Below are 14706 nucleotides of genomic sequence, written 5' to 3'. Positions count from 1 at the left end.
TAGATATGTTGACAGTATAGTATGTACTAGATAAGTAATACACTAGTACACCACTGTACAAGTAGGAGCGTACACAGCAGTAATTAGATATGTTGACAGTATAGTATGTACTAGATAAGTAATACACTAGTATACCACTGTGCAAGTGGGAGCGTACACAGCAGTAACTAGAAATGTTGATAGTATAGTATGTACTAGATAAGTACTACACCAGTACACCATTGTACAAGTGGGAGCGTACACAGCAGTAACTAGAAATGTTGATAGTATAGTATGTACCAGATAAGTACTACACCAGTACACAACTGTACTACTACACCAGTACACAACTGTCCAAGTGTGAGGGTACACAGCAGTAGCTAGATATGACAGTATAGTATGTACTAGATAAGTAATACACCAGTACACCACTGTACAATGTAGAGCTTTAATTCATTCAGACATTTACCAGGAAGTAAAGCTAGGGACATGTTTACAATCATTGATCCTAATTCCTCCAACAGCCCTAATCCCTCCAATGGCAAAACAAGAGTCCAAATTGTTTACAAACATAGCTATTCATATTATAAGCTTAATGGGTAGTCACAAAACAGATTGCAATGTTTACAAATACAGCTAATTCATAAGTCAAATGAATACTCACAGAATGGTAAGAATGGTAAGAATGTTAACAACACAGTGGCCAAGACTCTTGGTTTGTATTAAGTCAGTAACAAAGTAAGCGTTAATTATAGCGCTGTAGTGATATCCCTGTGTCCCAGTGACTATTACACAGGGCCGTGTTTTATGTGTGGTGAAACAGATGAGCGGATACACAGGATGTCCTCGTGTGAACAGAATCATCATCTGATCTTCATGGGGACAGGAAGCCTGTGATTTTAGTGGGGACTCAATCCTCATATCGATCTGTCACTTGATCTTAAATCTGGTTCATATCAGAGTACGTTGTTGGTCAAGTGACCCCTGGACTCACATTCCTTTTTTTGACCCTACCAATTTACTCATCCTCTGCCCTCAAACAACTGAATAATACAGCAGTAAAAAGAAGAGTTTTGAGATTTTGAGATTCTTTCCACCTCAACCCCCACCCCAGGAAAAAAAAAACTATAAATACCCTGGACTTTAATATTGGAATACATGTATTATGTAACCTCTTTATCCCTGTTTACAGCATCAGAAGATCAACTTTATAATTTCTGGATTGATACTGGCAAACTATACAAGAAAAAAACTTTTTAAAATCCCCTAAAGTTCCAATAACTGATTATTATTTAGTACATTTTTTTTCTACCGTTTTAAAATGGTTATTTTAATGGTAAAATTAGAACTTCTTGGAGACCCATCAAGACAGAAACAATCTAATAACCAAACAGCAGCTATGGTCGAACACAGTGGCATCTCATCTGATTTCATTTATTTCAATGCCCTATGGTTGCTTCACATGTATGTAAAGATGTTTACTGCACCAGCAACTATTAAATCTTTAATAACTAGATATTTGTATGCACTTCATTTTCCTTTAATCCTTGTTACGTTATCACTGCCTCTGGAATATCATACAAATTGGTACCACATAACCCCCCCCCCCAAAAAAAAAAAACAAAAAAACAAAAAAAAAACATAAACACACATAACTAATCCAGTAATAGATCATTTTTTTTTCTATTTTCTATTTTATCTTTTCATTGCTTTTCACAACTGAACTTTTTTAAAATACATGAATTTTGTTCAGAAAATATTCACCTTCCCCACACATACATGTATATATTTTTATCATTTCGTTCCTAAATGTGTTTCACTTGAAACAGGATCTCTCAACTGATAATTTTTCATTAAAGTTTGTAAATTGATTGATTATTAAAGATTTAATAACTTTGTCACCATGATATTCAGTAATAGAAATTGTTTGACAGCTCTATATAGCTATGCTGTCAATCAGAGAACATCCGTGTTCAAATGCAGTAAAACTATATAAATAATACTGCAGAAAGTAAAAACCACAAAAAAGCTCCGTTAATTTTAATCTAGTGTTAAATGTACTTGCTCCCATCTAGGAAAAGATAACTCCAACACTTACTCTGTCAAGAGGGCTGCTAGATTTGTGTGCCCCTTGTCAGCAGCAATATCTTTGGGCAGGTATTCATGGCGATTGGGAAGACTCAGCGCTTCTTGTGCCCCGTTTTTATCCAATAGAAAGAGAGCAACCTTGTAAAGTCCTAGGCGTGCCACAAAATGTAAAAGGCTCTCTCTTGGTATGTGCTCTGCTGAAACTAAATCAACCATAAGTCAGCTTACAACAGTTATGAATACTGTGCAAAATAAACATAAGCATTCAAATAATTTTTAATAATTTTCGATAAGATTGACACTTATATAGCAAATTTTGCAAATACTCATCTTACAACTTGTATAATCTTTAATTACAGATTACAGACCCTTGAGAAACCTCAGTAGCCTTGTTAATGCTTACCTGCGGGAGAGTTAGGGCCAAGCAAATGCCACCACTCAGGTATCTCCAGGTATCTAAGGGCTAGGTACAGCCGCTGGTCCAACGTATCGAGGTCCTCTTCTCCAAGGTCAAACCTGTCTGACTTGATGAGTTCAAGGTCCTCCAGCGATGCGATGTTGTAGACGCTCTCAACCAGAAAACAGGCCAGAAAGTAGGTCGGGTTGTGGTCAAAAACGAAGGGTGACGTCACCAAGGCGCAGATGTCGTTGTTATAGTAACTGAACAGGGTCACCTGGACTCTCTCTGCTTCACCATGGGCTGCAAAGGTCATTACAAAGTCATTATCTTTTTTATTTACCTGTACAAAATAGTAGGTTTTAATAATTCAATTCATTTCTAGGAATATGAAACTTTTCATGGTTTCCTTGAGAAGGTAAGGATGTCATCAAGTACTTGAATTTTTCAAAAGCTTTAATTTTTCAGCAACATTATTTGAGCTCTAATATAGACGTTCTTTATTTATCAAATAGTGTGTATGTATGACCGAGTTCAACCTCACCACTCACTCATTGTAATTGGAATCCAAAAACAACCTGAAATTTCACACCATTTAAATGAATGACAAGTCTGGAAAATATGAATGCCAAGGTTACCTTCACTCCAAATCTATTCAGAAACCACATTTCCGCTGTTGAAGTATGTGGTATAGAGTTTCACATAAGAAAGGGTTTTCTGAGCTGGAAAATGTTTTCACCCCAATTGTATCAAATTAGAAAATTACTCATATAGACCCTCATTGTATGGGCCAGATTTTATCTCCACAGAGAGAAAGGTTTACACCTCATGATCACCTACCAAAGAATGGGAAATAGTGTACTATTGGAGTAAATAAAAAAAAAAGGAGTAAATATTTAGCAAACATGTCCTTTAAAAAAAAATTAAAACCCGCCCTGCAGTTTATTAGCTGAGGTTTCGAGTTGACGTTATTAGTTATGTTTCCATCTTGTATATCTGAGATATATTAAGAGAAGCAAGACAATATTCATGCAGCTATAAAGCTATCGAGTGGATATGTATTAAATCTACTGCTTATGTTAATAAGATACCTGATTCCAGGTCTCAGCATAGAGCATAGACTCATAAAAAACAGATTTATTCAACAAACACCGGCATTCCTATTGAATGAGGCAATATTCTGAAATAACACAGGACTTAAAAGACACAGGGCTGTTATAGGAGCAGCAATAACAATCTGTTAAGACCAAAATAAGATCACTTAGCTGACAAAAGACAGAGGAGTTCTAATTCCTTGTTAAATCTCTCACAATGGTCACTGGCCATTCAGGTTCACTTAAATATCATAAACCTCCGCTGGAGTATCACTGGGAGTTTACGATTCAGGGACAATATTATCATAACAGGGTTTACTGAAGTCAACACAACGATTGTTCAGCTGCTGTCCGAGGGATTAAGGAAGTAATGACGGACTTGGTGACAAACTTCACAGATCTTATCTGTGGTTAAACTACGACCCACATCAAAATGGACCCTGTCCATACCACTGCCAATTATACCTTAAATGCATACCAGCCCTTAACAATTACAAATATTGGTCTGCTACATCATCAGCCCTTTTTTACACAACAGGGACCAAATAACATTATATGACTGAGTAATATGACAATTTCAAATAAAACAAACATGAAAGCAAAAGAACCTGCTGAGAATTTCAAATGACTATCAACATTCAGCTTACAAATCATAATTTATTGATGATCGTTTTCACTCAAAACAATTTTTCTTGGAAAATACTCATGAAATGTTGAAGGTTTTATTTTCAATCAATGTACCCTATCCAAAATCAATATATAGAGTTGCATTGTTTGTCTTTGACAGTCATAAAGCAAAAACTGGTCCCTCCTATCCCAACCCCCACCTCTCCCACAACAGATGTGTGCTGACCGTAAGAAGGTCAATGGCCCAACATCAAAAGGCAGTGTTACATAACACATCATTTAAGGGCAATTGCCAGAAATAACCCAGATGTCTATATTGATTGGTTTAGTATAAAAATCATAGATCACACTTGATATTCAGGTAAAACATTGAATTCAATGACGATATCAGATAGGTACAATAAACTATTGACTGGATCTGTTCATGTAGCAACAAGTGTGCATCTACCTGAGTAATCGGGTTAACCTGACAGAAGTAGAACATATATCTCACATTGGCCTAGTCCCTAATTATCTCAAAGTACTGAAAATATTGGTTCATAAACTACAAGACTTTCCTCCAATTACACATTTCCTGTACAGAAATGTCCTTGGTCAGATCTCATTCATTCACACAGTTTCTCAATGGCCGGAAGTGATCCATTGGGAACAGTCCCTCAATGGGCAATACATGACCTCCCATTCACAAAAAGAGTTTGATTCACCACAACACTACTGACCCAGAGTTAGACAGCATCACAATCTCTCAATAAGCCATGAAGTCAGTCTGGATTCACACGCTCTCTCTTGAGATGACTGCTCTCTCTTGAGATGACTCGAGAGTCAAATAATGAGACCTACACCAGTACACACCCAATGTTCCTTTGATAAGGAGTCTGCAGCTGACCCATAGAACTGACAGCATTGCACTATCATCATAAGCAAGAATCACAATCTTTCTCTCTTGAGACGAGATGAGTCTTACATGAGTACACGCCCAATATTTCTGTGATAAATCCCAGCCACACCTATCACTTATCATTCATACATATTGGACACTGTAAAATCATACCAACCTTCACTCAAACATGGACACAGAGTTCAGATTATTTGTTCATTTCTGCAGAAATTCTGCATCATTTTTTTCTCTTTCAATAAGATTTTGAAATCCTTGTTAATACCAAATTGACAGTCATTATTTCAATAAGAAGTTGCAACTGTTACAATCCTGTTAGTTACGGTATTTGACAACATTTGCTCTGCAACAGAAGCTTCAGATGAGGTAGCTTTAAATAAAGTACATCATTTTTTTTCCCTAAGAGCCTTGGTTTATTATACAGACAATTCATTCTTCATGTCTCTGATTGCTTACATACCGGTATGTTTCTTTTTCTGAGAATTCAAATTAAACTTGAAACAAATCTAATTTCAAGAGTTGATATCAATTAAAAGAAAAAAACCCCAAATATTACCTTTTCACATACAAACAAAAGGTTCCATATGAATATTTCTTTGGAATTTGTGTGTTATTCAAGTCCACTTTTCCAAAAAGATTACAAAAACAGACTTAGCCAATGTTATCATCCGCCACAAGACCACAGTTTGAAACAAATGTCAATACAGAAAATTTATGATACACCACTATAAAAACAAACAGTTCCTCCAGCCCGGGCCAGGATCTGTGAGGTTTATATGTGAGACAGGTAAAATCTCCACCTGATTACACCTGTAGCTTGGTTTTATATGCAGTCCTGTGTATTGATCAGGTCTACCACCTGTCAGATCACTCAGATGAACATCATGAACACAGACTGTCCAGTAAATTATAGATGTGAGACAAACCGTGCATGCATTTTCCTGCTTATTTTGGGGAAATGACTGCAAAATCATGCTGAACTGGAACCATACTACAATTGTTTATTAATTTTAGTTTGACATGGGACAGAACTTGTAAAAAATTACAGAAAAGATCTATCATAACAAAAGAGACCACATTATGTAGGTTTCTACATGTGTCATGGTGTGTTATTTTGTGTAAATATGTTTAAGAGTTTACTCATGCCAAATGACAAGTAATTAGCTAGAGTCAGTCTGCTCTGCTAATTATCCCCAATTACCGGTAGTCTATATATAATTGTTCTGAGTTGTTCTTAAGCTTTTTGAGTAATTATCATGAGTAATGTACCACACTTTTATTAATTATCTTTTAGAATATAAATACAGTTAGAAATTTATTCAATTCAGTCAGAAACTTTTGGCCGCTACCTCATGTTGCTTATGTCTTTATACTGACTATCTAGTTGACTGTCCACCAGTCTGTCAGTAAGACTAAGCAACATCGAGCTAAATTTCAATCTGACTCATTTCGGCCGCTACCTCATGTTGCTTATGTCTTCATACTGACTATCTAGTTGACTGTCCATCAGTCTGTCAGTAAGACTAAGCAACATCGAGCTAAATTTCAGTCAGACACTTTCAGCCACAATCTCATGTTGCTTATGTCTTCACACTGACTATCTAGTTGACTGTCCACCAGTCCGTCAGTAGACTAAGCAACATTGAGCTAAATTCAAACCTGACTCATTTGGCTTTTTAAGAAATAATTATTTTTATCCTGTTCTATTTTGACTTTATTTTATTTGATTATTGTTGATATTTTATAAGTTAATTAAAATCACTTAATCAATAAATTGTGAAACCTGCCTTCGAGTTATAGCTCTATGCATATTCGACTTAGAGGTCAATTTAAGCCTATTGACTAGGCTGACCCCGTCTCCTGGGTTGGGCCTATACAAGTTAATTCCCCTTATTCTATAGTGCCCTTTCCCCTCGGTGACAGATGTGGTGGAGAATCCGGGTATGCATAGTTGCTTTATGCTATAGCTAGAAGGCATAGTCAATAGACAGGATAGTTTTAGTGTATAAAGTTACTTCCATGATGGAGATGAAATAGAGCCAGACCTATCAAAACAGGAGCTACACTACTGAAAGATAAGTACAACTTTGTTGATATTTTTCCAATTTCAATTGTGTGAGAAATAAAAAATGTACACTGTGTAGATAATTCAAGTTCATTTCGTCTCTGACTTCTATGATAATTGCTTATAGAGAAATGTAAATGAAGTGCAAATTTCAGTCCAACTCGGCTTCCATGATACTGACTACTCTCTAATAGTTTCAGACTAGCTCTAAACTTGAAGTCAGTCATGGGACGAAGAAAGGTTTCCCAGGGATGGTACTGTCAGAAGAAGAGATGTTCTCAACTTTCCTGCATGACCCAAGGGACACCCGAATTACAGTTCACTGCAGCCATGGATAGGAACTTTGTTGAAGCCAAACTATAGAATACACCCAGCAAGTGCTTGGTTGACAGTGGAGCTTCCATTAGCTGTATAACAGTGATTACAACATAATGCAGACATACAAGATTCCTCCATAACTAGTGCTGTCGGTGTCGGTGGAGAAGTCCATCCTGTTCCTGGAGAAGTTATGCTTGAAGTAACTGTGCATCCCTCAATGATTATAAAAATTCATGTCAACGTGGAACTTTTGATATAATATCATGTTTATTGTTTGTGTAATGTAATTTTAATCATGCCTGACTAATTGCAAAGAAATTCATCTGCTTAAATTTCATTCTACTCTTGTAAAACACATTTTTTTTTAAAAAGTACACAGTAGATCTAAGAAATAGTATGAGTGCACACATATTATTCCTTATATTTACATGTACATTATTTTAGACTTATTAGTTACAATAATTATTTATTTCTCTTTCATGCCATGAATTTCTTTCTGAAGGTTATATTTATACAATGTTGCGTATTCGCATTCATGTTTCTGTATAGCATATTTTATTTTTTCACAGACATGTCAGACTGCATATATCTACTTTCACTTGTAAATTTTATGTTTGAGGACAAACATTTTCGAGCAGGGGGGAATATGTCATGGTGTGTTATTTTGTGTAAATATGTTTAAGAGTTTACTCATGCCAAATGACAAGTAATTAGCTAGAGTCAGTCTGCTCTGCTAATTATCCCCAATTACCGGTAGTCTATATATAATTGTTCTGAGTTGTTCTTAAGCTTTTTGAGTAATTATCATGAGTAATGTACCACACTTTTATTAATTATCTTTTAGAATATAAATACAGTTAGAAATTTATTCAATTCAGTCAGAAACTTTTGGCCGCTACCTCATGCTGCTTATGTCTTTATACTGACTATCTAGTTGACTGTCCACCAGTCTGTCAGTAAGACTAAGCAACATCGAGCTAAATTTCAATCTGACTCATTTCGGCCGCTACCTCATGTTGCTTATGTCTTCATACTGACTATCTAGTTGACTGTCCATCAGTCTGTCAGTAAGACTAAGCAACATCGAGCTAAATTTCAGTCAGACACTTTCAGCCACAATCTCATGTTGCTTATGTCTTCACACTGACTATCTAGTTGACTGTCCACCAGTCCGTCAGTAGACTAAGCAACATTGAGCTAAATTCAAACCTGACTCATTTGGCTTTTTAAGAAATAATTATTTTTATCCTGTTCTATTTTGACTTTATTTTATTTGATTATTGTTGATATTTTATAAGTTAATTAAAATCACTTGATCAATAAATTGTGAAACCTGCCTTCGAGTTATAGCTCTATGCATATTCGACTTAGAGGTCAATTTAAGCCTATTGACTAGGCTGACCCCCTGTCTCTTGGGTTGGGCCTATACAAGTTAATTCCCCTTATTCTATAGTGCCCTAATCCCCCTCGGTGACACATGTTTTCCACAGTATCTGAACTATCCTCATACATGAATAGTTTAACCTTCACTTCACTAGGATACAATGAGTCTAACCTGGACTATCCTCTTTCTAGGATACAGACAATGAGTCTAACCTGGACTATCCTCTTTCTAGGATACAGACAATGAGTCTAACCTGGACTACCCTCTTTCTAGGATACAGACAATGAGTCTAACCTGGACTATCCTCTTTCTAGGATACAGACAATGAGTCTAACCTGGACGACCCTCTTTCTAGGATACAGACAATGAGTCTAACCTGGACTACCCTCTTTCTAGGATACAGACAATGAGTCTAACCTGGACTATCCTATTTCTAGGATACAGACAATGAGTCTAACCTGGACTACCCTCTTTCTAGGATACAGACAATGTGTCTTACCTGGACTATCCTCTTTCTATGATACAGACAATGAGTCTAACCTTGCCTATCCTCTTTCTAGGATACAGACAATGAGTCTAACCTGGACTATCCACTTCCTAGGATACAGACAATGAGTCTTACCTCCAATATCCTCTCCTTAGGATACACACTATATCTGCTCTAGGATACACAATGTACGTCTATCCTTGACTCTCCCTACTTTAGGATACACACTTTATTTGCTCTAGGATACACAATGTACGTTTATCCTTGACTCTCCCCCTACTTTAGGATACACACTTTATTTGCTCTAGGATACACAATGTACGTCTATCCTTGACTCTCCCCCTACTTTAGGATACACACTTTATTTGCTCTAGGATACACAATGTACGTCTATCCTTGACTCTCCCTACTTTAGGATACAGACTAATTCTCACCTGGGATGACAGCCCAGCAGGTGTCTCCACACCTGATCCCTGTTGTGATGTGTCGTTGGTACGGCCCCTCAAAAACCAGATACAGGGGGCAGTCCATGGGCAATCCCTGGGGTAGATTCACCCGAATCTGCCCGCCTCCCTGAAAAAAAAACAATATCTCCCTTACTATCAAAATTATGAATATGTAATAAGGGAGAGAGTAGACCAAGAGATGGGTTAGGTACGATAGGCTTAAGTCACTTGTTTATTTTACTTACATAGACGGGGCTTGAATTCTTATCAAATGCCATTCAGCATTATTCTGAAACAGAAGAAAACAAATTATCAATGAAACATTTATTCTTGATACACTCATTAATTAGATAAGAGTAAAAAATCATGCCAACATGAACTGGCCTATACATAAAAATAAAGTATTTCTAGGTAGAAATGCAGCCAAATATAAATTAAAAGCAAGTCCTATGAACATAAAGGCAAAATGTACGGATACTCTGTGCACAGAGATCAGAGATTGGCAGATGAAGCTTTGATGACAGATTTCATGGATTTATCAGCACCTCTGACCCCAATGATAACCTTTGTTTCTGTTTATTTACTTGATTACTTGATAGGCTTATTTGTGATGAGAGTCCAAAAACATATTGCAAATAAACTTATAAACTCCCCCCCCCCCCTGCGAAGTTGAAATGAGGATATTAGCATAATTTGTGTATAAAAGAGAGTAAATAAAGTAGATATAACATAGCATAGATATAGCTTGTAAAATCAAAGGTCGAAAATATATATACTAGAATCATGCAATAAAAATTATACATATTAAGAAGATAAAAAGATATAAGAATAGTATTGTTAATTTACATCAAAATGAGATCATCAGACAAATTCCAGTTTCCTAAACTTTGAGGCTGCCTTTCAAATAATACGCACCCCTCTCAAAATACTTTTGTACTGCTCATTAAATGTAAATAAGATCTTTTCATTTTTCTGTACTAATACTGTTATAATATATTTATATTTTCCATTGACATTTGTCTTTTTCAGTAATAACACTACAAATTGATTTTGTAATGTATATACATGTAATTATATAAATCATCAATGATTATTTTAATAGCGAGCGAAGCGAAGAACCAGTGTGCGCGGGAAAAAGAACAAGCTAAACCTACAGATTCATCAAACAAAATTTTTGTCTACGTCCCATAATGCTCTATAGTGTTTTCACCCGCGGTGCTATGCCAAAAATGGCCGACATTTAACTCGTAATTTACAGTGACTTGAGGTTTAATAACACGTTCTGAGTACTGCACATGCTTTTGCGAGACCCAAGAGATTTGTTACATACTTCCATACCTTCGTATTGAGTAGAGATACATAAACAAAGACAAAAAAGGGCTTGGATGACGTCACAGTGTCCTCGCGCTATATTTCTCGCGATAAATTTAGAGGTGATTCAAACATCTGTAATGCGTGTACTACTTCAGTATAGACTGCGATACCTGCCTCATTGACATTTGATTTGTTTTTTTGTTTTTTTTATTTTTTTGTTTTGATATACTGGCATGCGACCAGTTCTCGCCGAGTACCATTTCTCGCCAGTACATTGTGACATCATCTCTCTCTCTCTCTCTCTGAATGCTTGAGAAAACGTACCCAAGAGAAAACGTACCCAGGAGAAAACGTACCCAGATAACAGTTTTAATAGATATTCTGGGATGTAATAAAATAAATTATGCAATAAACATTTGTATAATTTAATTGTTCCTTTTCTTTTTATATAATTAGTAATATGTACATTATTTAATTAGACAATAATTGTGTTATACACAAATGCACAGACTTCGCCTGAGCTGTTTAATTAGTCAGCAATTAATCAATTGATATAAATGAAATCTTTAAAAAATGTAGATCGACACAATAGTTTTAATTGCAATATAATTTGGAGAACTTAATTATGAGTATCTCGAGAAGTCCAGATTGCGTTTTTTCTCTCGATAGATATAAATCATTTATTCATATCAATATCTATCAAAGTCATATATTCCTCTATATTTATGCAGTAATTTAGTTATCAAAACTATTAACTTTATGTTTATTATTTTTTTAGGGTACGTTTTCTCCAAGACATTAAGTTGACAATGATGCAAGGTATGTGTAATTCTTGCTGCACTTGCCACAACAGTAGCACCGTAACACATATTATTGCAGAAAATCATATAACTATAAGCAATAAGGAATGATTCTTTGAATATTATTAGGTGATCAAATACGGTCAGGCGTGATAAACTTTATCATAAAGACCTTGGTGCTTTAATTATTAGAATTGATCACTCCCGACCGTATTCGATCACCTCATACATGTCATAATACTCAATACTTATATAAACTAATCAACGAGTACCTGTAAAAGCACTAATGAATGTCTTTGTACTGGGAATGAGGACTTACTGTTTATCAGGAAGAGGAAATAGAATTTTTGACTTCTGCAGTTCAATTGCTTTGAACTTTGCCAGAAATATCATAAAGAAATAATATGTTTACTTCATTTAAAGAGATCATTGGTTCATTTTCATACATTACTCCATCTCCATTGATAACTTAGTTGTGTTCTGTAGGCTTTTGTAAAATGTCAAATTTTATTGCACCAGAGCAATTAATAGGGGTGACACAGAACACCTGTTAGTCTCTTCTGCACTGAATTTATAAAAGATTTCACCTGATCCATTTAGATCATTAAAATACTATAGATAAGTTAGCAATAAATAACATAGGTAGAAATATATTACTATGGAACTTTACTTTACTCCAAGTTATTAAAGGAAATTCTAGAAGGCTTAACATCCGGTCAATAAGGAGCTCACGTCTTTTACCTGAATTCAACTTTCACTGAGGTAAAATGCACGCCTAAGAACTGGACGCACCTTATAAAATCATAAAGATGAAACCCATGTGATAATTCATCAACACCATAGATCTACATGTAAACAAAGCGCAATGTTTGCTTTTCATAAAAAGTAAATAAACATTACCTTTTGACATGATTATACATTCCACACTGATTTCAGCGAGTTCGCCATCTTTGGTCACGTGACATAAACTTTTACAAATCTTGGGCGGATTAAAGGCTATCAGTTGACACCCCGCGGGAAAAAAACATTAGTTGCATTTTTTGTTTCAATGTATCATATATTTTTTGCCACACTGTGAAATTATTAAATTATGTAAAAATCTTTTTTTTTTATCTCTCTCTCTCTCTCTCTCTCTCTCTCTCTCTCTCTCTCTCTCTCTCTCTCTCTCTCTGTGCGCGTGGGGGGGGGGGGGGGGGGCTATATTGGATTTAACGAAAAATTTTAAAAATGTATATGTTGATGTGCATGATACACTAGGCCTATATTTTTTTAATTTGTAAGTAACTGTAATTTGACTGTTGATTGACAAGAAGACAAGAATCTATATAGCCTAGTTCTCTAAGGAACATGATGACTTCCTTCCCTTTTTTAGGGGGGGGGGGGGGGGGGTGTTCTAAAGCAAGTATTAGTAAAGTGATATAATAAAATCAGTGATGATTTATAATTCACTTGTTTTTTTATCATTATTTTTTATTACATATTTTTTGTTCTGTTCATCAAAGATAATGGGCAAGGAAATGATTGAGTGATCATAAGCCACCAAATTGCAATTGTTAAACATATATATCTACAATTTCGAACGCGTATATATACTACATACCAGAGAGGTTCTTGTATATAATGCTTTTAGTGTAATTAATCTATCTAATAGAAATTGATATTGACCGTAAGCTCGTCTGCCTCCAGAATCCTCCACACACAGTTCCCACAAACCATCACTTAGAATTCTAGCTCACCTGGGGCCACCCGTTTTTTTTTTTACGGAAAGTTTTCTTATACTTGAAATTTTCACATTTTTAAAAATAATTTTCGTATTCAAAACTACTGAACCAATTGTAAACTTGGTTCAAAGCATCAGAGATTAAAATGGAGATTAACAGTTTGTTAAATCACATGTTTGTCAAAATGTTAAAGCATACCCAAGAGGCATGAGATATGGATTGACTTGCAGTGGTCTGTTGCATATTTGTTTAGTATTCACCTCCACGATCTCCAGATAACGGCAGTGTACCTCAGTCTTTCACAGCATTTTAGAATAAACATGAAGACCCTCGACCTTTTATCTCAGATATATAACAGTTTATGTATGTATCACTATATATATTGTACGTGTATTGTCATTATTCAAAACAAAATTATCGCAGAGGTCGCTAATGCAATTTGTGTCACAGTAAAAGGATTGTTGTGTGCAAAATAAAATTAATAGCACCATCAACTGAACAGCTTAAGGGCTTCGTTTATAATTAACACTGACAGAAATATCTTTAATATATTACATACTATTAAATATAAAAAGACCGACTTTGGGGGTGGGGGGTTTGTTTTTGCTTGCTTTGTTTTAGTGTTTTGGTTTTTTTTTTGCGTAAAAATTATATAACAAAACCCTTTCTTTTTTAACCAAATGAAATATACACCATTTTTAGTATATTTGCAAAATTTAACAAAAAATCTGCTACCAGGTATTTTTAAGGACCTTCTCAAACACAGGCACAGTACATTTACTACTAAATAGGAATACATTGTATGTAGGAAATTGCTATTTTCTACACATCGAAGCAGATTATGAAAATACTACATTTGGGATTTTCATCAAATTGTAACATGTAAATAATTATATAATTTTTTATCTTAATATATGTAGTTTCAAAATACCAATTTTTTAATTGGTATCAAAGAAATTTCTTAAAAGGTATAAATACGCCGTATTTACTAGACTGCGCATAAACATTCACAATGAAAATTAAAGCTATAGTGGGTCTTCTAAAAATAAAAGGGCGCCTTGTTACAACGCACTATTAAAATAACACATTTT

General features: G+C 35.2%; 1 protein-coding gene across 29 annotated transcripts in view; it reads right to left on the bottom strand.

Annotated features, from left to right (window-relative positions):
* The window catches only part of LOC105319868 (rho guanine nucleotide exchange factor 18), a 77469-nt gene extending 64566 nt beyond the window's left edge, over window positions 1–12903 (bottom strand). For 26 of the 29 annotated variants that reach the window (XR_010714779.1, XM_066087959.1, XM_066087976.1 and 23 more), the window contains exons 1-5: window positions 12795–12903; window positions 10026–10069; window positions 9769–9907; window positions 2471–2767; window positions 2078–2270 (exon numbers count right to left, since the gene is read on the bottom strand). Coding sequence is in view for 28 of the 29 variants with exons in the window: in XM_066087959.1 (XP_065944031.1) it covers window positions 2078–2270; window positions 2471–2767; window positions 9769–9907; window positions 10026–10058 (662 nt within the window). In the remaining variant the exon portion in view is untranslated. Of the gene's footprint in view, window positions 1–643; window positions 916–2077; window positions 2271–2470; window positions 2768–3015; window positions 3035–5648; window positions 5680–9768; window positions 9908–10025; window positions 10070–12794 lie in introns of those variants that run through there. The other 3 variants (XM_066087975.1, XM_066087977.1, XM_066087985.1) reach the window with 3 other exon arrangements.
* Between the last annotated feature and the right edge of the window lie 1803 nt (window positions 12904–14706).

The sequence above is a fragment of the Magallana gigas genome, chromosome 6, assembly GCF_963853765.1.
Source record: "Magallana gigas chromosome 6, xbMagGiga1.1, whole genome shotgun sequence".
NCBI classification, from domain to species: Eukaryota; Metazoa; Mollusca; class Bivalvia; order Ostreida; family Ostreidae; genus Magallana; species Magallana gigas.
Note: the sequence above shows the minus strand (reverse complement) of the source record. Positions and strands in the feature narration are given on the sequence as shown.